This window comes from Leuciscus leuciscus, assembly GCF_965113295.1.
Source record: "Leuciscus leuciscus genome assembly, chromosome: 22".
Taxonomy (NCBI): Eukaryota; Metazoa; Chordata; class Actinopteri; order Cypriniformes; family Leuciscidae; genus Leuciscus; species Leuciscus leuciscus.
Window position 1 is genome coordinate 9,312,853 of NC_138746.1, and position 24,592 is coordinate 9,337,444.

At 36.2% G+C, this 24,592-nt stretch overlaps 1 protein-coding gene across 1 annotated transcript; it reads right to left on the reverse strand.

Annotated features, from left to right (window-relative positions):
- Positions 1–1,232: 1,232 nt before the first annotated feature.
- Positions 1,233–4,145, reverse strand: foxi2 (forkhead box I2). The gene is made up of 2 exons (XM_082153119.1): positions 3,531–4,145; positions 1,233–2,527 (listed from the first exon to the last, which is right to left on the reverse strand). The coding sequence occupies exons 1-2, from the start codon at positions 4,120–4,122 to the stop codon at positions 1,965–1,967; spliced, it is 1,155 nt and encodes a 384-aa protein (XP_082009245.1). The 5' UTR covers positions 4,123–4,145; the 3' UTR covers positions 1,233–1,964.
- Positions 4,146–24,592: the final 20,447 nt, after the last annotated feature.

The following is a 24,592-nucleotide window of genomic DNA, read 5'->3' on the forward strand; positions in this document are numbered from 1 at the left end:
CACTGCCCTGCTTACTGAGGGAATTTCTCAATGGGAGTTTTTTCCCTCCCCTTAATCTCTAAACAAGCACTTGGGTCTGTCCCGCTTTTACTCAGACAGTTCTAATGAAGAGAGGACAAAAGGAGGCGGGCAACCCCTTTTAATTCATCTCACTTCAGTGTGCTTTAATGCCATCAAAACTTCTATACATGTTGTCTTTGTAGATTAAAGAATTTTTTTTTTTAATCATAAATATATCAATAATAAAAATTGCATTATACTTAGAGAGATGTAATCAAATTAGGTATTTTTAGCACACAAACATACAGTAAGAGCTGTTCTGGTACACACAGAACAATAGTGGTATTGTTTCTGTGGAACTTAGACAGAAAAGCAGGTTTGCTATGTGTGCATCTTTCTGTTTTCTTCAGAGATGACTAAGGATCTCATACTGTATTGTCCCATGCAGAAACTTAGTGTAGAAATACTTCTGAGGTTTGCACAGGGCAGTCAGTGTGATGATGCTAATATTACATAACCAGACAGTCTCAGAGATTTAAAACTGTGCATTGTGCAACAACAGAGGGTTATTTTGTATTGAACTATTCGGTTCTTGTGATAAGTGTAAGAAAAGGTTGTTTTTTTTTTTTATCTAAAAGAAAAAGACATGGTCACTACTCCCACTATTTAAAAGAATTCTGAATGAGTCAACCATATTGCAGGGTTTTGAGAGTGATGTAATCATTGTTTAATTCAATTCATACAAATAGGCAAATGTGAAACATTTTGGATTATTCATATATATATAGAGGAAGACTTCAGATGCAAAAGCCTCTAAGTGCCATCTGAAATTTTCTTTTAAAATGAGCATTTTTACCAAGCTCGTATATTTAAGTTCAGTAATTTCACTTTAATGACAATTAATAGGTTATTTTCAATGCCATTAAAGTGAAATAACTGAACAGAAACATGCAAGCTTGAAAAAAATGATCATTCTAGAGGAAAATTTCAGATGGCACTTAGAGGCTTTTGCATCTGAAGTCTTCATATATATATATATATATATATATATATGAAGGATTCAAAATGTTTCACGTATGCCTTTTTGTTGCATATTTCTTAGTCATTTTGCTGCTTGTATTAAATTAATTCGCCTTTATCGAGCATAGGTTTGTAAATTCATATTAAAAGTTCAAGTGTTCGAGGGGGAAAAAATTAACAGAATTTTGAGATTTGGAAATGTAATTCTTTATTTTCTTTAAAACTTAATATTTTGCATAAATTTTGGAAATGTAAATGTAGTGACTTTTATCTGTGTAAAGATCATCAGCTATGAAACATCATTTAAAAATCAAGTGAGTTAGTGGCATGATGACATTCGATAATTCACTTATCACTTTACCTTACATGCAGGTAAAACTTTAATTTTACCCATAGCTTCCCAGACCACATATTTCTTTCCTTAAAGGACAAACTGCAAGTTACATAACTTAATATAAATAGTTTAAAACAAGTGTATAAAACAAAACAACTGCATTTACAAAAATAAGCCAAAAAACAATAATAATAAGACTAAACTTTTTCGATACTGGACAATACTGAATCTTGGCAATCATGGATACCAAGGAAATCCCTCCATCAAACTACTACTACAAAATACTATAAATTCAAACTAAAAAGATAAATCCATTTAAATTAGTGCATGATCCAAAAAAACTGGCACATAATATGGAAATCTCTGTTAAGACATAAAGGAATCCAATGTAGAAGTAAATAGATTTTTCACAGAATAAAATGTGTTTCGACACTAATACATCGGATTTCACTCATTTGATGGATGTCAATTTGTAAATGTTGCATTTATATGAATGTTATCTGCTTCTAAGGCATGTTGCATTTCAGCAGCACACACAGTGTTAAAAAAAAAAAAAATCTTTTTTTTCTTATTAAAAAACATACGCATTATATTCACGAGCGTGATAGATTTATAACTCCGTTCCGTCTCGAGGGTAAATAAGACTGTTCACACTGAAGCTGTTGTAGAAGTGTCCGTTGAACTGCGCGCTCTGGCCGCCAGTAGTAAAAGAGTTATAGTACATTCCACGGTTCACGTGCACACTGTCCTGGAGTTCACTCGCTCCACCGGCCTCAGGTGCTGAGCTGCCATGGTACTGGCTCAAAGCGCTGATATTTCGGCTGGAAAGTTCGTTTACCAGCCCCAGAGAGCCCTGTCTGCTTGTCTGAGCCGAAGACGAGCTTAAGGCAGACATACTGTTGAAGAAATTGTTGAAGCATGGAGCGCTCGCGAGGCTTGCAGGAGACGCGGCTTTGTGACTGTCACTGGCCGCATCAGTGTCAGGAGATGCGGGCCCGGTGAGGTGAGGGCTGACGGTGGGTTTGATTCCTGCGAGCTGTCGATCATCCTCCGGTTTTGTGTTGCTGGCAGCACCTGTGCTGGAATCAGATCTGCGCTTCCTTTTTCGACGAAAGTTCCCGTTGTCAAACATCTTTTCACAGTTGGGGTCAAGAGTCCAGTAGTTTCCTTTCCCTTCAAGCAAGATGGATAGTTGGTGTGTTAGGGCCCAAATGTAGCAACTTTTCATGAGCAAGTTATTTACTGTGAAATTCCATTAATTTAAACATTAAACGAGTTTTTAAAATTACATTATTGGGCCAATGACTAAAAAGATTGTCCAAGAGAATTAAGGGGGAATCATGTGCCAAGTTCTAAAAAATTTAATTTGTGTAGGCTATTAATACCGGTTTCATTTGTGAACAATGTTTATACCATTTTTTTAAATACATTTAGATTTTATGATTCAATTATTTAAAAATGGCAAGCATAATAATCAAAACAATAAAACGTTCCTTGCACATTGAATACACCTGAGCGTACCTGTCTTAATATTGTCCAAATAATCTTTTCAAACAAGGTCTTCTTTTTATTTTATTTTATGTATTTTTCCTTTTTTCCCCAAATTTTGATTAAGGCCTATATAATTTGAACGTCTTGATATATGGGGTATATTTCATTAATATCAAGACGTTTTCTTAGGTTTATTCCACTTGATAAAAATGTGCCTTGTATAATGTCTTTTTCAAGATTTAGGCCTATTTGCTTTTTTAGAGGTCACATTACAACAAAATGAAACATTTTGATTCGGCAGACAATACATATATATATATATAGTAGCCTATGTAACATTATTTTTTACTTCTGATGACTAATGAATGACTATAATGAAAGATAATGCAAATCTTTTTCTCAAATAATCTATTTACACTCCACTTTCCAAGAACCCTTTTAATTTATGTAGGCTATTTATTTATTTATTTAATAAATTTTCAATCTCTGTACATGACTTTTTGTATGACTTTTAATTCAGAAATAAATAGAAGTTGCCTATGCGGTAAGTCATTTTAAACTATAGTTGCTATAGTAAACTATAGTTTTAAAAAAAATAACTTACTGGACAAAAATGACAATCACGTCATTGTCTCTATATCACAGTTAATGGCTAGCTATGCAAAGGTGCACGAGCATCACTCACCTGGGTCGTCTTCGTCACGCGGCACTTTTTTGAAGCAGTCATTCAGGGAAAGATTGTGTCTGATGGAGTTCTGCCATCCCGCTTTACTCTTCTTATAAAACGGGAAATTATCCGCCACATATTGATATATCTGGCTCAAAGTTAACTTCTTCTCGTGCGCGTTCTGTATTGCCATGGCTATCAGAGCCGAGTACGAGTAGGGCGGGCGCACGAGCTTTAAAAGTTCCTCTTGGCTCGCAATGGAGAGCCAGCCTAGGTCCGGACCGGCGAACCCAGAGGAGTTAGTGAGATATTGCCTCTGAGAGCCGTAAGCCGGGGGAATGAATGAGGGGCTGTTGTTGCCATGTATGTAAGACGAAGAGGAGTTGACACTAGGTCCATTGAGCCACAGGTATGGGTTTGGGGTGGCGTAGTCCCCCAGGCCGTACCCAGTTGGTCGCTGCGTCGCAGGTAGACTCTGTTGGTGGTAAACACTGAAGTTGTCACAGTACACAGCCATATCCGGGGTCTCGTGCGCGCTTTTTGGCAGTTGCTGGAGAGGGTTGACAGCAGCGTTACTATTGTTATGGATCTGCGCGTCGATGGTGTTCATATCTCCAGTGCCTATAAGGCAAATGTGTCTCTCTGGAGCTCACGCTCTCACAGTAACGCACAATACTATCTCTTACTGGTCAGGTTAAAAACAACAATTGTCTGGTTTTTGTGAGCGAAATTTGGTCATATATACACCCATGTGCGGCAAATACGGTGTCTAATCTTGTATTCTTGACTCCTTCAGCCAATAGATGACAATCTCCTCGAAGTAGGCGTGGCATATAGATTGGGATTTCAGGGAGATGATTTAAATCATTCATAAACAGAGAGAGAGAGAGACAGACTACAGGCTTGTTAAAATAGAGAAAAAACGAATTTAGGCTAATCTAGGGAGTCTCAAAACAATATAGCCTATGTAAAGGCTAATACATTTATCAAATTTAAAACGGACGTTTGTTTTAGCTATAAATATTATGAACAGAAAGGTTGAAACGGAGTTGCCTATGCTAATTCCTGGTTCTTCTTTCTTCTTGAAATCTCAGTTGATTTGAATAATAATAATAATAATAATAATAGTAACACTTTATACAATTGTTACAATTATTTAACCAGCATAAGTTAGCTATTTACAGCCACTAAAAAAAATAATAAAAAAATAAAAAAAGATCTTCACATAGCCTCGAGGCCCCAGGCTAAAGATAATCAGATATTTTCCAAAGCAGCTTATTATTAGTGTTATTATTATCAATTGTTGTTGTTATTTTATTGAATTTACGAATTAATAGGCCTGCCTATGTAAAAGTTACGGGTCTGTACAGTTTCACCAAATCGTTTTCTAAAAGGTCTCTAATCCGTGACAAAAAGTTGGTTTTATTAATAAAATATTAATTCATCATTTTAAAATAGGCTATGTTATGTGAAGTTAGGCTAGCCTACTTTAAGTAGGCTACAGTTGTAGCAAACTAATTTGGCTACCGCTGCTTAAACTAAATTATAGGAAGGCCACAGCATAAAAAATTTGCTTTGCAGCCCATATTTTAGCTAACCAGTTCCCGATTTTGAAATTGTCTGTTTTGAAACAACACAATGAGCATCAAAATGTCACCGTTTCAGAAATAGGCTAATAATGATCGAAATGTTCTCTAAACTGGTCAAGGGCTAATTTTTCGATTTCTTCACACTTACCAGTTTCTGTTCTGAGAGTGCACGTTGTAAAACGTGGGCTCTTTTCTTTCCTTTCCTTTCCTTTCCTTTTCTCTCCTTTCCTTTCCTTTTCTCAAATTCAACAAGCAGCTTTCACAACCATTTTAAGAATAATTTTTCAGCGATATCCAAAACCTTCAGCAAAACATTTCGATGAGGACTATTAAATCATTACAGACAACCGAATAGATTAACGAATCACCAGGCTGTCCTGACCAGACAGACAGACAGACAGACAGATAGATAGATAGATAGATAGATAGATAGATAGATAGATAGATAGACAGACAGACTACCTTAAAGTTCACCTCAATATTTTTTGTCCTTTCAAAAATAGGCCTACACCCACACAAAATAAAAATGTAGATTATGCACAAGGCCTATGATATCAATAACCACAAGTATTTGATATCAATAGTCTTATGCTAAGAATGATCTATTCAGATGTAGGCCTGATATATTCTCAGGTAGGGTTTTGTTGTTGTATAGTTTATTTCTCCATCTATCACATAGACAGGCATGCAATGATGCCTGTATCCCTGCGCCACCTAGTGTTGAAAGTGGATTAGTGACGCAATATTGGTAGGCTGGATGTTTCCATTGCAGCGAGGTAGGCTACTCGCACGATGACGTTCTAATTTAAATTGAAATATGCGCAGAGAACTGATCCAGTTCTATTTAAGTTGTGGTTAAGAATTTTGAATTTAAGAATTTAGACTCTAAATCCTGACCTAAACAAACCGTTGCAACCAAACCACAAACCAAGACTTCAAGCCTTGACGAGTTTATGTGTGTTTCCTCAGACATATGATGTAGTATTCTGAAGCATGTATAGGCTATAACATAATTTTTTTTTTATATAGGCATAAAGCAACATACACACCTATTATTTTACACAGCCTATCGTTGAATCAAAGACACATCGCCTACATATATTTAGATAGGCTACTCTTTTTTTCTTTCTTTTTTTTCTTTTTCTTTTTGTGCCCTAGTACAAAAGGGTCTAGGTAGCGAAACCACTGTAGTGTAGACGGTAAAATATCAATTGTTTTCAGATGCCCATCCCGTCGTGTTGTTCACGATTTATCTCACCGCTAGATGGGGCTAGATCCATTCAGAAACATCGCAAATGTCCCTGTATTTGTTGCATTACAAATGTAGACTAGGCTATATTTTAAGAAAATATTTCAGTATCATCCTCAAAAGATTTAGCTGGCATATTCAGTAGAGCTATCTAAACATGTGAAAATTAAAATTTAATTATTCATTCATGGCTTTCTGAAATTATTGGAACATAAAAGATTGTAGTCTATTTTTTTTCTTGAAACAAGTTACAACTGAACTTTTCACTACCTCAAGGCCAAAGTACCAGTATATGTAGCTACTAATATTGAACGATTTTTTTTTAATTCTAACATGAATAAAAGTGTCCGTAATAAAAGTACTAAATAATAAAACTTATACGTACTTATAAAACGTAATAAAACTCTAACACGATGTAACCTTCCTTTTACATCACATGCTACTCAAATATTATATTAATTATATTAACAGTAAGACATTAGTATTATTTAAAACACTATCATAGTTTTTATTAATAGGCTACTTTTAATTAGCCTTTATTTTTATACTTTCAGTTTTCATTTTAATTGTAATAATTGTGTTAAGTTTTTTTGTCATTTATATTGTTTATTACTATTTTTAATTTCAAGTTAGTTTTAATTTATTTTTATTTCAGTTAGTTGCCAGGGAAATATTTTAAAATTGTTTTAATAATGTTTTAATAGTTTTAATTAACAATAACAAAACTGGTATACACAATTGGAACACAAATGGCACATAGTTTCCTTAGAATTAGCCATGCAATATAAATTGTATTCTATATAAAATGCATCCTCCTGATAGTAATTCTCTAAATGGGAATTTGACAATACGTTCAAATAGCAATATGGTAAGGAAATCCATAATTCATATGCACATGAGCGCTGGCATCATTAGTGGATCTTCTATCTGAGACATGCTGTCACTGTGCTGCTACAGCAGAGTAAAGATCAAGGCCTGCTGTTGCCTGTACATTGAGAGGAACCCCAACTGAAGGAGAGGCTGTGTGTGTGCGTTAGTCCAGGAAAACAATAGGAAAAGTGAGTTTCACAAGCTCATTATGAGTTCACCTCAGGCTCCTGCACCTTGGTGACAGAGCAAAAGACATGAGAAATGAGAGGAGTGTGAGGCTTAGACAGGAACAGGCGAGAAGGGAAAAAAGCGTGTGAAAGAGGCTGCGCTCCCCTCTTCTATGAGTGTGGTGACAGAGACAGATGGAGGTAGATATACTCTGTGCTTCTCATTTACAATACGGTGTCACTCTTTCTCTCTTTTTCCTTTGTTTCTGCTCTACATCCCATTTCCATCTCAGTTTAAGTTAGTGAGATAAAGGCCCATTTATACCCTGGTCACTATTCCTGTCATGTTCTGTGCTCATTTTATTCTAGAGCAATTCTGTTTTTTACAAAATTGATGCAAGATGATATAGACCAGTGTTTCCCAATAGGTTTTTGTCTCAGGTACCATCAGTAGAGCTCAAATGAATAAAATCTGTTTAAAAAAAAATAAAAAATACTGGAAAAATAATGAGATTAATCTTATTCAATTATTTTATGCTATCTGTAATAACAGACCATTTATTTTTATTTGTTTATTTATTATACTTGTACATGGGTAAACAACATGAAATACTTTTGGAAGCTGATGTGCAGTCTGACATGCTAAATAATAAAAATATATTTTTTAAATAAAATAGTAGCCTATATAAATAATTAAATAACTGTATCTTAATTGTTATAATACATAAATTCTGCATGCAAAATAAATATTAAGCTATATAGCAGGTAATAATTATTAAAAATTATTATTTTTTTAACTATTAATTAAACGAATAATTAAACGAATAATAATAATAATAATTATTATTCATATTTTTATAAGTTCTTCTTATTTTTTTCTTTCATTATAGAGTGAAAATGTGCAGTTGTTACAGAGCTTTTGATGATTCAGTCATATAAATAACATGTAAAAAAAATTGTTGAGATAATTTAGAATTTAGCACATTTTTAGGTTAAATGACAAATACTTTTTGTTGTTGTTCAGTTCAGTTTTTGTTATTGTGGCAAGATTCGTTGTGTTTATTCTGAACTGAAACCAGTTCTGCATAACACATGATGAACAAGAGTGACTTTGGATCTGATTCTACTGAATGCCCTTAACAAGCAGCAGAATGGTTCTACAGAGGCCAGATAACCCACAGAGAGCTAACTACAGTATGTCTTTAATATAAACACACACAGGGGCAGTGTATGGCAGAGACATGTGAAGGAAATACCAGTGGTTTGCTTGGCCAAGCTAAAAACATCTAGAGTCTAAATAAATCCTCAGAAACACACAAGGTAAACAGGGCTGAATGCTTTGTGTGTGTGTGTGTTCTCATAGCAGTGTCAATAAGAGCATACAGCGTGAGGGCAGGGGACACTTCTGCATCACAAGCAACCTCTTGTCCACCTCTCACCATTCTGTAATGCGCTTCTGTGTGTCAAGTCAAATGGGCCATAAGCTCAACAACCTGAAGCAGATTTGTGAAATACAGATTGTTTTCCCAGTGCAGGGGTTGAGATGAGGTCAGGCTGTTTCACTAGTTGTTCTTCTTATAGGCCCGTCCGACCTCACATCTTTCAGCGACTGGCCTGTACACCACAGCAGTTATTAGTCCGTTTTCACATATTTAGATCTCATTTGTCCCTCTAAACCAGTGTTTCAACCCGTGGGTAGCAATAGCCTACCATTTTGAGAGCGTCGCAGGGTGCGATGTCAAAGCAGAAAAAAGCGTTTTATTTTTGCGAGGCTTTTATTTTGAAAGACGTGAGTGAAAGCTGTTGACTCTTCTGTCAGACGCAGTTTAAGAAAAGAGTGTCTGAGAAAAACACGTCCTGATTCAGTATTTGCTGTTTTCAGGCTATATGTCAGTGTCATTATGCTTGTGTTATTTTCGTATCTTGCTACAAAATAAAAACTCTCTCACCTCAGAAAAACAAACTGTCCTGTCCTGTCAGACGTATACTGTGTTTGCGGCGTGGAAATCACGAAAGCGAATGAAACTACAATCATGCAACATTGTAGTTATGTTGTGAAATAGTAGGCCTAAGTAAGAAGTACCAATAAATTACGTAACTGGTACGTTGTGTTCGCTGGGAAGGATTTGCATGCAGGGATGATTTTTTAATTCTATTCATCGGGATAAATGTTCATATGGTGCTCTTCGGAAATGTTTTAACACAAAAAATTACGTTTAGTTTTTTTTGTGGAATTTTTACTTCATCGGAATACTACGAAAATTGGCAAAGGATATCTATAAGCTCAGATTTGTAATACAGCTTGTTAAGATTAATGGCTTTTATTTATTTATTTATCTATCTATTTATTTTGTTTATATTGTTTTGTAATATATATATTTCATATTAAAATTGATTTTTTTTTGTCATTTGTTTTTTTTGTGCATTTTTAATAACAATAACTGTGTACAATTCTATATACTTTTTAAAGGTTCACTTGTAAAAGACCATTTATCGTCTTTAAAAAGAGACCAAACTTAAGGCATTCAAGATGTATTTATTTCGGCTCAAAAAGTGAATAGATTATAACTAGGGCCTACTGCATGAATATAATTTAGTGCCCTAAAATCCCCTAAAAATGCAAAATATTAAATAAAAAACATTATTGACTAAAATAAAGCACATTCATTTAATTGAAATAGTAATTAAAAAAAAAAATCTGTAATTTTTGACTGACACGTGAAGAGAACCAGAGGGTTAACAGTTCAAGCTAGTATTGTGAATTTAACTGTAGTTTCTAAAATACCATGTTTTTCACTTCTTTTAGTTATTTTCAATATTTTTAATAACTGTGGTGGCTCATACCTACTTTTTTGTATTAACAAAAACTAATTAGGGACTGCTATTTAATAACATTAACTTATACTGTTCATACAGCAGCGTTAGTGAATGATTCTTAAAATGTATGTAATTTGTTATACATTTTATAATTATATAATTATAATTTACAAAGCCAAACCATGATCTAAATCATCATATTAGAGAACCCGCAATTATTATGCTTCCACAACATCTGCACTGGGTCACTGTGTGATGTTAAATACTACCAGAGGAAGGCGCTATGTGTCTCCACACACAGCTTGTAAGCTTCAAGTGTCGTACCATACCAGACGTTCACATGCTGCATTGTGACAGCAGCACAGGAGTGTGTGCGTTGGTGTGGCTGGAAGTTTTACTACAGATGCCACCTGAAAAAGTGCACATGAGCTGCCAAACAGCCTGGCACACAGGGTGGTGTAAGCCCCCGTCCTGTTGGCTGCCCTCTTTTTCTTTCTCTCCTCAGACTCCTCCACCCTGTAAACTGCCCCACAAACAGACCTCTGGCCTCTTGTTAGTGTGAAAATGTGCTACTACAGTGTTTGTGAGGGATAACAAAGTGTGTATAGATTGGCAGAGGGTGTTGTTTGTTGTATGGATATGTTGACATGCTCATTCGGTTTGTTTAGTCTTGAGAGATGCAAATCCACAGTGAATGATGTGAGTTATATGTTATTAGCTATGTGCATGCATGTCAATAAAATACACACTATACTCGACATCAATGTTAAATTTAATTTGCATGAATGTATAAAGGAAAATGGTACATGTGGTTCTGTAGTTGATAATGTTTTCCTTTTTCTTTCTTTTTTTTCAAAAAATTGTAAACCACTGTTTGTCTTCGATATTTTAATTTTAAATGTTCTTGAGGTATAATTTTGAAGGGATAGTTGGGGTTCTTCATCAGAATTGTATAAAACCTGGTAAAGGTTTTGGCAAAAAAAATGGACATGATTTGAAAATGTGAAATGGTCCTAATAAAAAGTCACACTTGTACTCCTCATGGTCAAAATGACTTTATTGGAAATGAATGGGAGACGAATTTCATCTAGTGGAAAAGTTTGGTACTGTGCACAAAAAATAATCTTACTGAAAGCTAATTTTTTGAGATATCAACACAGCTTGTTTAGATTAATGGCTTTGCTTTTCTTACAGTTTTAGAGTAAAACGTGTGTTTAAAAAAAAATATATATTTCATATAAAAATGTAAAATGGTATTTTTGTGCATTTTTCATAACAATAAATGTACATTTTTATAACTTTTTTCAAGTTCACTTTTTAAAACTTTGTTCAGCAATAATCTGCAATGTGTCGCCTTTAAAAAGAGACCAAATTTAAGTCTGTGCTCCAAAGCATTCAAGATGTATGACAGTTTGAAGAGTTGGTCTATGCTCAAAGAGTGAATAAATGGATTAGAACTACTGCATAAATATATTTTAGTACCATAAAATCCCCTAAAAATATAAAAAAAACATTATAAAACTAAAATATAGTACACACATTTCATTGAAATAAAAAAAAAAATATATATCAAAATGCTTTAGTAGTTTTAGAGTTTAGCATGTCACATTGTAAAACTTCCAAAAAGTATTTCATGTCGACTTCCAATTCTTTAAAGTTCTTTCTAAGTTTACTTTCTTAGGGTTCGTTTTTAGTATGCTTGTGTGATTCAAGAAGCAAAGCATTGTGGCTAATGTGCCCATTTGAGCATGAAAACACAAAGATGCAATGACAAGGCATTCTTGTCTGTGTAAAGTTTTACTGTGAGAGCGTGTGCGTCTGTACAGTGTATGGAGGCAGGTGCAGGCCGGCTTCTGAATTAGCTCTTTGTGTGGTGTTAGTTTTAAAAGCACTCCTGCCCAATCTGTCTCTTTCTCTTCCTCCCTGCCTCTTCCTCTCTTTTCTCTCTTTCTCTCTCGCTGTCTGTAGGAAGTTGGGAGTGAAATGTTTGCCGCTGAAACAGTGGCAGGTCTGTAGTGCAGTCAGACACAGAGTCATATATCTGCAGAGCACGCTGCACTTCATCTATCACTGACACACGCACACACACACGCACACAAACACCTTTTATAACAGCGTACATTGTTTTCAAGCCTTAAGTCCTGGTGACAATGAGAGGGCGAGGTTGCCATAGTTACCAATAGCCTTGGTGCAAAAGAAAAGACACTCAACTAAACGGCTGTCCAGTAAGTTAAGGCCAACCCTGAGTATATAGGAGGAACAGTGTCTGAAAGTTTGGAAAAATGCAGTTTTGTAAATGTGCAAGGTCTTTCATTTCATGACTATGTGTTACCACATCATTGTGTTACTGCATGAAAAAAAAAAAAGTTTTAAGTTTTACACTTTATTTTAATGTGTTCGTATTAGAGTGTAATTATACATTTAAGTACTGAGTAATAATAATTACATGTACTTCGGGTTAGGATTAGGGTGTGGTTAGTTACATGTAATTATGCACAATTTATAGTAATTACTATAGGAACTACAACGTGTAACAAGGACACTAAAATAAAGTGTTACCAACAAAATAAAAAACCTTTACATTTAAACCCTTTATTGAACCTTTAGACAATGGCTAAATGTCAAAAGTTCTGAGAGCTTGTAATGAGATCTTTATGACAATATAACAGTTTACTTACATATTACAGTTGTCAATCTATACAGTATCTCCCAATAATATGTCTTAGTAAGATGATATTTAAATTCTTAGTTTTATGATCAAAGTTTTTGATTGTGGGTGCAAAACAATGATAATTGAGAGATGTACAAATGTACATTGTATCATATTTGACACTTACAATACACATGTATGGATAGAATAGAATAGATAGAAAACCAGGTTTATCAGAAAGGTTTTGATCATCTTGATCATTTAGAAGCCTTAGAATTTTCAGTATCAAATATGATAGGCATTATAGGGTTAAAACTCTAAATGGGGTCAAAGGACAAAGTCTGAGTAATACATTTTTCCTGTGGGTCATTCTACTCTGTCTGAAGATGATTTATTGAAGATTGAAGATGATGACATTTCTTTGGAGAATGAATTCATGTTTCATCATTTTGGTGCAGCCTTCACACAATTTGTAAACACATCCACAAATCCTACCCTTTTCCCTTTTCCCGTCTCTATCACACACCGATATCCCCTGTAATAAAAGCGCATAGCCATGTAATCCCAGCGTGCCCTGAGTCTCTATCTCTTCTCACAGCAGAGACCTCTTTCCTCTCTGTGAACTGTCTGAACTCTCTTTCACTTCTCATTTACTGAAGGTGTGGACTGATCATATCCCCAGTGCCACAGCTGAACTCTTCCTCATCTCGACTGCTTGTCTTCTACTTCAGGTTTCATCACATCACAGGCACACGCAGTCTGAACGTTTTATCTCTATTGGGTGCTTAGCATTTGAAAGTGTCTCTTGGATGTTTTTGTTTTTTTACATTCTAATATCCTAATATCTCTATTCTGTGTTCTTTTCTATTCTGTCGTTCTTTCTCTCTCTGTGCTATACATGTACTGTAGCAATGTTTAAAGGGGACATATCATGCTAAATCCACTTTTCTAGCCCTTAAATGCATTTTGTTGTATATTTGGAGTGTTTAGAAGTACAGAAAAGTTGAAATTATTCTCTTCAGGTGCTTCGTTGATATCTTTATATTCTGATTTGGTCATATTTTTCAACCTGTTCCGATTTTTCTGTTCTCTATGACGTTTTTTGAACTATTACGTCACAGTATTTGCAGCGGAACTGCCAAATAAGGACATTGACTTCCGGCCCTCCACCTCGAGCAATCCGCCATTTTTATTTCTCGCTGCAATTTTGTAGTCCAAGCTAAAGGATGCAGAAGTTACGAGAGGGTAAGTTAAAATGTTCGGTTGTTGGATGTAGTTACCCACACGCTTCATTACACCGTCTAATGTAAATAAACTGCCGCGCTAGTGACAGGGTGCATGTTTAACTGAAAGAACGAGCAGAGAGAGAGAACACCGGTAGCGCGAGCACTCTCTCTCTCTTCGGAGCCAGGCGAAAGTGTAAACAAGACTTCACCGTCTCCAAACTAGGCGCTGTCTTGCTCTCTCTCCCTCGCACATATTAATCAAAATTAATCGACACGGTGGTAAAAGGTCGGAAGACCAAAGTTTCATGTGTAAATACAGTAACACACCATTGCGATACACACATCCATATGAAGACGTTGTTCTGCAGGTTCGTCGTCTTCATTTTCATCTCGCTCCGGCTTCGACTCTGGCTCGAACATGGCTCTGGCTGGCTGGACAAGTCTTCCGTTGTTGACATTTTGTTAATAACGTGTGAATAAAACGTTTCTGTGCCGCTAGATAACCGTATATCTGCTATCAAACTACAAAAATGGCCGAACGGGGTGGAGTTGAACCGAGTGTCACCGCTACAGCCTGGAGAGGGGGCGGGGTATGAAGTGTCTCAATTGTATTTAAAGAGACGCACCAAAACGAGTTGCTCTCAGACGCACATCAGAAAAGGGGTAGAAAAGGGGCCTGTGGAGCTATAATAATGAGGAATTCAGACCCAAGCATCGCAGTTCCGCTTTATATAGACTACAAATGTATGATTTATATGTAAAAAGGAACGATTTAAAAGCATGATATGTCTCCTTTAAGGCTCAGGGAAGAAGGAGGCGGGAACCGGTCAACTTTAATAATAAAATAAACAAACAACAAAACTTAAGTATAGCGGCAGCCCCTCATGGACGACTGCCACATAAATTAGAACAAAACACAACATAAAGTCCAGGCCTTGTCCTCTCTCGTCCTTCAGTGTCATCACTCCTCCTCTTATCCTTCCGGAGCTCCTCCGTGAGACTGGAGACCGGTGTTAGCACTCGCGGTACCGGCCTCGCTCCCTTCCCACAGCTCTCGCCCCCGCTTGCCACATGTTCCTACAACACTTTCTCTCCTTTCACTTCTAAAAAAAAAAAAAGATCAGAATGTCATCAATGCTGGTCACCGACATGTTGTGCTTTGCATGCTGCTGTCCTGCGTGAGATGACAAAATGCTTTTTTGTAGATTGATTTATTTACTTTTTATTAAATGTTAAAGTGTAAATAAAACTGGAAAGTTGTTCAACACTGCAACTATAAAAATATTTCTTTACATCACAGGCACACACTGTTTGGACTCATAAAGGTAAAATTTTAGAATAATGGTCTATCGTTAGTTAACTGTGCAGGAAGTAATGTAGAACAAATTATAGCAATAAGCCCCAAGAAGCCAAGAAGTATACATTGAATTTAGAACACCTAAGGGGCGTTGTTACTCACGACGTGGAGCGGAGTTTTAAATGAACAGTAAACCATGTCTTCACGGGGCTTATTGCTTTTATAAAACAGTTACCACACAATACATATATTAAAGGCAAAATATATAGGCCTAACATGTAACTTTTTTAAACTGGCAATGTGGATACATACATACTCTTTATTCTCTTGGCACGAGAACACATTTTTTCATCCAATACTATTATCATTATCATATTGAGTCTGTTCGGAGTGTGGGTCAAATTGGTTGTGCTCATTTTGTCAGTTTGACCTTAAGTCAACACTTCCGCCCATGATCCTGGATGGCATTAAGAAATATTAACTATGACAAATGATAAAGATTTACCAATTAATTACTAATCACAACATTAACATGGGTTTGAGAAGTGAGCAATTGTGTTTTTCTTTTACCCTGAACATGATAAAATGCATCCCTAATTAGTCAAGTGTTACCTAGTCACTCTGCAGGAACTACTAGTGATCTGGACCATTATTTTAAAATGAAAGTTTGTTTAGTAATGAACTAATTCTTTATTATTTGTTATAGTTTTTAATGAGGCTAAACTTATTCTAATTATTGATTATAAGGAACGGTCTCATCTTGTTTTTATCTTAGTGCAGTAGCTGAAATGTTAATGTAGAACTAAGTGTTGATTTCGTGTGAATTTGCATGGTGTAATTCATATGGAAATGTATGATTTCTTTTGTTGTAAAAAAGCAAGCAAGCAAGCAAGCAAGCAAACAAACAAACAAACAAACAAACAAACAAAAAAAACAAAAAACAAGCATAAACCCAACTAACAGGGAATGTTTTCAGGACTTTAGCTAAGGTTCAAGGTTCTCTCAAAGTTATGAACAAACGTTCTTCCAGTAACATTAACAGAACATTCTTTAAAAGTTATCTGGTATTACATTTCTCAAAGTTAGCACAAAACATTATTTAAACACGTTTATTTATTTATTTTTTGCATGAAGCATTTCAGTTGGATGTTAATCATAGCCTATGTTATTTTAAATGTTATAACTTGTAACTTTTGAATGTTCTCTGAACATTCTGAAACATTCCCATAATGTTTGCAGAATGATCAAATCAAATATTCTCTTAAAGGTCCAATATTGTCACGAACTGCTCGGAGACACGAAGGTTCAGATCCAAATGCAGCTTTTATTTAAGGCGCAATCCAAAGGCGTAATCCAAAGTACAGGCAATGGGTCAAAACACAGGTAGGCAGTCCAAACAAACAAACAATCAAAACAGGCAGGGGTCAGAGGCAAAAGAGTAATCCAGGGAACAGGCAAGAAATCCAAAAAACCAAGAGACATGAAAACAGGGAAAACGCTCAGAAATGCAGTGTGACACAAACAAGACTTCGCGGTGAGTGAATGAATGAACATGGTATAAATAGACAGACTAACAGGATGAGACAGGTGAATGCAATCAGTGAATGAGGTACAGGTGAATGTGATCGTGATGATGAGTCCGGGCAGTGAGTTATGGGAAATGTAGTTTGTGAGTGAAACATGATAGTCTGGTGTGGAGTGCCCTCTGGAGGCTTTCAAGGGCACTCCAGCTGGTTATCGTTACAAATATGTAACAATTTTGTAATAACATTTCCGAAAATAACTTGCACAGTGATATATTTCCTCCAGTTGTGTACTTACAATATCTCAAAAGTCTCCAAAGATTTTTTATTTCAGAGAAATTCCGATTTTAAATAACTGTCTGTCCCGGAAAAGAAATGTCGCCTCTCAGTGACGCAATTTCCGCACTATCCTTTTTTTCCGGGTTTTTTTCCACCACACCGGAATATCACTTGATCAAATGCGGAAGTGGTGGTTATAGCGTTATAGCCATAGACTGTATGGTTATCATTGTTATGGATCACGATTAATCTTTGGCGAGTATTGAAGTGCCAACAAAAAGAAAGCGTCCATATTCGGATACACGCAGACTGTGTGACAAACGGCGGAATAAAACCAGGATAAATATCGGCCAGGCGTTTTCGAGATGGAGAGAGCTGCGCGACAATCTTGGACTTGACAGAGACTCTGCTCTCACGAGTGTATTGATAGACAGGTAAGCAAATCAATAATTTTTTTATTGTACAAGTAACGTAATAGTTACAGTAAAAATGATTTTAATAGATATGAATTACACCACATGCCTGTACAACCCAACAAATCATTTGACAAATAGCTGTAAGTTGTAACGGGATAATATAGCATAACATTTCACGTTCCTTGCAGTTAATTATTTATGATGACATAAAATAATACGATCAGACATACAGGTAATACAAAAACGAATAAATTACCTCATCCGTGTTCATGATTCATTAATTCCATTTAGATACATCGCTAGATGGTGAAAACGCATTAAAAAAGACATCTCCCATCGTCACCTCCTTCATTGCGTCATCAAGCTTCGCCTTTGTTATTGTTGGAAACTGCGCCCTCTTGTGGTAAAAAAATATTACATATTGGACCTTTAAAGCTGCAGTCCGTAACTTTTGGCGCTCTAGAGGTTAATAAAGAGAACTGCATGCGTCTTGCGGATGAACATTGTAGCGAGCTTCTTCTCTCTGTTTTTGTCTATGACGAGTCATGCAGGTATTGGGCAACCCTGCAGTGGTACGTCTCGAACCAGTCTAAAATAGTCAGAATATAAACACTTATTATAGGTGTAATGTAGTGATTCAGGATAAGACAAATACACGATTTGGGAAATTTATGTACTCGCTTATATATATATATATATTTTAATTTTGAACAGAAAAAAGTTACGGATTGCAGCTCTAACATTTGCATAACCAAGGATTTTTTTTTTTACATAAAAAAACCTAGACATTTTAAACAGTCAAAGAACATTGAAAAATAATGTTTATATAATTTAATGGGAACGTTAGCAAAACATACTTAGAACTTTTTTTTTGTTGCTCTGGGAAGATCCACCCTTAAACCAAAAAAAAAAAAAAATACATATGAATTGTAGTCAAAGTGTCTTGGATGCTTGTGTTCCTCAAAGTTACAAGTTGTTAGAACTTCACAAAAATAATTTAACTAGAAGAATTACAATAGAGAGTTTATTTTTCAGCCTTATTTACTTATCCAAGAGTGTTTTACACAGTTCTGGTTTACTGGACCAGCTTCACCAGGTAAGTTTTGCTGGTCCACTAGACAAGTACCAGACCAACAGAATTATAAATAGATTCCAAACAAAATTACATTGTCTCAACAATTCTGCTGGGGCTACTATATTACAAAAGGAGAGCATGATAGAGCAAGAGGGAGAAAGAGAGAATTCATCATATTTGCCCACACTTGAAAACACCCTGCCAATCATAACAGTATTTGCAGCTATTCTGGCTGAGAATGAAAAGAGCAGAGAGACGGGCGATAGGGGGGAAAGTTCACAGATCAAAACAGACAGCTCACATCTATACAGCCCACGCCAAATATCAATCTAATGACTGCGGGGTCAGTCACCACGGCAACCAGGGTTACATGTGACATTATCCACTGCGGTCCACCAACGGAAGAGAAGAGCTTAAAAGCCTGTTAAAAACTGCCTACGCTCACACATGCACACGCATATGTTCAGCTGGAGAATTTGATTTCTGTGCCAAATTGTGCCCCGTAACACACCCACTCTGGACCGGCTCTTAGATGGGGAGGGAAAGGTGATCCCCAGAGAAATCTAACATCCACAGGCACTAAAAAACTGTGAATACCCCATATATGGCCACTCCGGAGGTCAAGATCAGAAGTGCACAGATAAAGCTCATTCAGGACGCAGGAAATATGTGGATTAGAGAGGCTGGAAAAGTCTTGCTGTTTGAAAATCCTGTTAGTTACTTGTCGTTTTGATTATTTGTCCTTATTCAGGTAACTTGGAGTACAATATTGTGGGGACTGACTTTCAACAGCTGAAGGCCTTGTTTAGGAACAGGTCATCACTTACATTTGCATGGCCTGAAACTAAATCTTTATTAGTGGACCCAGTGGCTGTACTGATAACAAACACTTTAATTTGAAAATGAGTAGAACTGCAGAAAACAATCTTTCTTGTAACACAATCATATGATAAATAAAGGTCTTTGAACCATTAGAATAAAATAAAATAAAAACTTTCTTTTATAGAAGATAAATAGAAAATATTACTTTCATAAATATCAGGGGGGAAAAACTAAATGCATTTGTGCCATTCAAAAAAAGTATCTAAATAAATATAAAATAATTGTGCTTGACCTAAAATTGATCAGTTAAAATATATGAATTTATTTTACTTATCAGGCTGATATAGACAATAATTCACATTTATCAACCATTACCATTATCACTGCTAACTAGTGCTTCCCTAGGATTTACTATTCATCCAACAACTGCCTCAACCTGTTGACTAGTTTATCAATACTTTTCTTGTGTGTATATATCCTGTTCAAAAGTTTGGGGTCGGAAATATTTTTTAAGAATGTATTTGAAAGAACTGTCATTTTCTTAACAAAGCTGAATTTATTTGATCAAAAATATTATTACTGTAATATATTATTACAATTTTAAATTTTTTTTTTCTAGTTGAATATACTTTAAAATGTTATTTATTCCTGATGGCAAAGCTACATTTTCAGTCTTCAGTGTCACATGATCCTTCAGAAATCATTCTAATATGCTGATTTGCTGCTCAAGAAAATAATCTTATTATTATGAATGTTGAAAACAGTTGTGCTGCTTTGTAAAATTATAAATGTCTTACTTTTGATCCATTTAATGCGCCCTTGCTAAATAAAAGTATTAATGTTCTTTTTTTAAAAAAATCTTACTGACACAAAACCTTTAACCGGTAAAAAAATAAAATAAAATTGTTTTGTTATTTTTGCAGAGGAGCTTTAATTAGCATTTTGATGGCTTCAAGGTTCACTGAGATCATCATTATAATTGCATAACTGCAGATAGATGGTGGATAATGACAAGAGACAGAAATGTAGAACTTTTGGATGAAATGCTAAAAATAGTTGTGCTTTACATGCTTTCCTGGGAGAAATGGCCCTTATAATGATGATGATGATGATGATGGCAGAATGCAAAGACTGACTCCCCTGTGAACACTGTAACTCCTTTTTCATGACCACTCTCTTATCTATTCTTCTTCCTCTTCTCTCATTATCGGAGAACAAACCTACTCCCTTAAGCTGCTCATTAAGTCTCCAGCAGCTCGTTTGCTAACAAAGGAGGACTGTTGCTTTCGTTAAATATGAATGTGTCTGTGTGCAACTACAAGGCTGAAGTCTGATAATGGAGCATGAACACCAGAACTGTCCGTGAATGGAAGATGAATCACTGACATGTTTATGTAGAAACATCTTAGATAAAAAAAAAGCACCTTAAGGTAAAAGATCAGGCTTTTGGTCATTGTTTATTGAGTTTTACCCCTCTGTGTCAGGTTTTGATCCCCGTCTGGTTCATTAGCAGCAGGTGAGGGGACCGCTCTCACAAAGGTGGGTGAAACAAGATCAATTCAAGTTACCCAAACAAACCTCCTTTACAGTTCACACAGTTCAGAAGGAAGTCACGAAGTGAAGCCTGCCAAGGTTATGCACATATCAAAATAAAAATGACCACAGAAAGGGATGAATTGAAATGAGAAACAGTGCAAAAGGGAGAGAGAGAGAGAAAAAAAAGAGGGTAGGAGAAAGAAAAGGGCTAGTTTCTTTTCACTCAGCTTATTAAAATCTGAAAGAAATATGGCTTGCAGGTTCAGCTGTCATGGCTGGCTCATAAACACTTTCCCTGTTTACAACAAAAGCCTGATGTAGATCAGCCCGTCTGACCCCAGCACTATGTGTTTGTGTTCAAAGACATGTCCTGTAGTGTGTTCAGAGTCATGTGAACATCTGTGCGGCATTACATGCTTAACCTTTGACCTGTAGCACCTCATATGGCAGACATAATATTTTACAGCGCATGTATTTTTGTGGGAGAGAGACTTACAGCTGTTATCCAGGTAGAGCTTCCCTGTGTGTGTGTGTGTGTGTGTGAGTGTGTGAGTGAGTGTGTGTGTGCGTGTGTCCGTGTCCAGGCTGGTTTATGCTGGAGTTTTCAGCATGAATTCTCTGACTTTTGATGCCAGACTTTGGTATCTTGTCAAATCTAATCACAGTTTAAGATATTGTGGAGTTCTACTGAAATTCCAGAATATCTGTATTGTATAGTATGAAAAGTCTCCACGTGAAAACGTTTAGTTGTTTTTGCAGAAAGGTGCAGAGACCTGAATGCTTGTGACTGTATGTGCATGTTATTAGTCCCTGAAGGTCTCCTGTGTTATGCTGCATTGGGTATTGAGCTGAGAGCGTGTGTTGAATGTGCAGCTGTGAATCGGTCATGTAGTCTGGGGTTGTTTGTGCACATACAGGTACACCCATGATGCCGCAGTTGCGTGTCCTCACTGACTGTTTGGTGTCCTGCTTACAGTACCTGCACGAGAGGTTCTCCTCACTGACCTGAGGCCAGTCTGTCAGACTTCTGTTGTCTTTCTGGTGCCAGTGACAGGAAGCAGATAAACATGTTTGACACAGCACAGAGGGGAAAAAAGAGTGTGGAGATGTCAGTGTGGCAGTCCAAACATTCAGTCACTCTCAGTCTGCTCTTTTATTTCTATCGTTAATTCAACATATACATATATATGGGGTGGTAGTGGCGCATGGGGTGGTAGTGGCGCAGTGGATAAGACACATGCCTTTGGTGTGAGAGACCCGGGTTCGAATCCACTGTGAGACACCAATGTGTCCCTGAGCAAGACACTTAACCCCTAGTTGCTCCAGAGGCGTGCGACCTCTGACATATATAGCAATTGTAAGTCGCTTTGTATAAAAGCGTCAGCTAAATGAATAAATGTAAATGTAAATGTAATACCCCCGGTTTCACAAGTCTTAAACCTCCCAGACTAAAATGCATGTTTGAGCTGTTTTAACTGAAAGTAATTTGCACTGACATATGCTAAAATATGTCAGTGCCATTGTTTTGTCTCAAGATGTACACCATGTAATAAAGGCCTACTCCTAGTTTAATCTAAGCCCTGTCTGTGAAACCAGTCCATAGATTTTTACAAATAAGCACCGTTTAAGACAGGTATCTCGGTGGATATTGCTCTTAGACGGACATGAACTAATTATTTGTGATTGGTTATGATAGGTCAGTTCCAAGCTGCTTTTGAGAAGACTGCTTATGCGGGCGCTTATGTGTGTGTGATTAATGTCCTGTTTGTGTAACAGGCCATCTCCATCTCTGTGGTGACGCACGACACAGTGTTGAAGGTTAGGATAAACATGGCACCATGCCAGAGACTGTACCCTGCTCTCACCTTCACTCATCATACACATTCACTGACACTAACCAGAGCTGACACAGACAGACAGACAGACAGACAGCGAAAGACAAAGTTCATCTGTCTCACATACTGCAGGGGACTTAATACACCCTCATCCTCATTATTAAACCCCCTAATACCCAAATGTTTCTCTGTTGTTGTTGCTAAGGTTTGTAAGTGGTAGTTAGCTATAGTTGCTGAGGTGTTTCTAGATTATTGTTTACTGGCCTAGGTAAAAAAATGAAATAAAATAAAGACCACTATCATGTCTATGATATTCTGATCCCGATATGACTCATGGTCATATATCTTCACTGCAAATAATGTGATTTTTTTTCTTTCATTTTATAATATAATAGATGAAAATCATATGTGTAATTACTTTAAAAGTAATAGTAAAAAAGTAATAAGCACAGCTCTCTCATTTTCTGTATCCTCTATCAGTGGAATATAGATAAGAAACCTGTTGTGAAAAAGAAGTACACTTTAGCATACTGTGAAAAATAGTACTTATTACGGAAACAATATACTTTAAGAGAATATACTTAAGTTTGAACTGTGTGTAATTTTTTCCCAGACACTTAATTAACTTTAAGGACTTCTATTGTCTTTGAAATATGGTTAAAGTGCACTGCTGAATGTATGGACAAGCATTTATGATAATAAACTATAATGTCATTTCTATTGGAACTTGTATGTCATGTATTTATATTTAGTAATATATTTGTAATTACTAATTTATAATCATGAAGTTGCATTTTAGTACATTTAAAATGTATTAACTTTAAATGTACTATCGAGAAACATTATTAAAATTATAATCAAGTACTTTACATGTGTTTTAGTAAGTTAGTCAACACATTCAAATATGTAAAATACTTCTTTAAAACACAACAAAAGATTATGATCTAAAATGCAGTCTACTTTAAAGCAAAACATTTAATTTGACATGAAGTGTACCGTGTCTTAAGAAAGTGTAGTAATAAGTGTGATAAGGTAATAACTGGGTTTAGGGTAATGGTTCGGGATAGGCACTTAGTTGTGATGGGTAAGATTAGGGTAAGGAGCTAGATATTGCATTGTGTCAATGAATGTCCTCACAAAGATTGCTGTACAAGAATGTGTGTGTGTGTGTGTGTGTGTGTGTGTGTGTGTGTGTGCAGAAGCATAGCCCATTTTGTTGGATAATTCTACAAATCAAACACGAGTTCTTCAGTAGTCTCAGTGCCACCTGATAAGGCGAGCTCCATCTTCCTGTGATAATCAGCCAGTCATCAGGGAATGGACACAGGAAATGAGTTCAGCAACGAGACATCACAGGATCTCCAGAGCAAAACAATCAGAAAACACCTGCTTTCACAACTCTTCATCTCCCTCCCTCTCTTCATTCCTCTATCTCTCTCATTTTTTATTTTTATTTTTTTAAATCTCTGCAGATGGCACAGGGAATGTGGCTTATTAAGATATTGTGATTTTAATGGTTTCTTTTATCCAAAAGGGAAGAGAGGTTTGGTTTGGGAATGCAAGAAAGGTGTAAACAGAGACATCTAAAGAGAAAGAGGAAAGAGGAGTATTAGAAATAGAATGAGAGATGGTGGAAGAGGGAGGACAGATAGGAACCTGGAAAGAAAATGATCTGTGCCAGATGTGGTGAGAGTGTAATTCCTCTTGCAGGCATTAGTAGGGTGCAGCC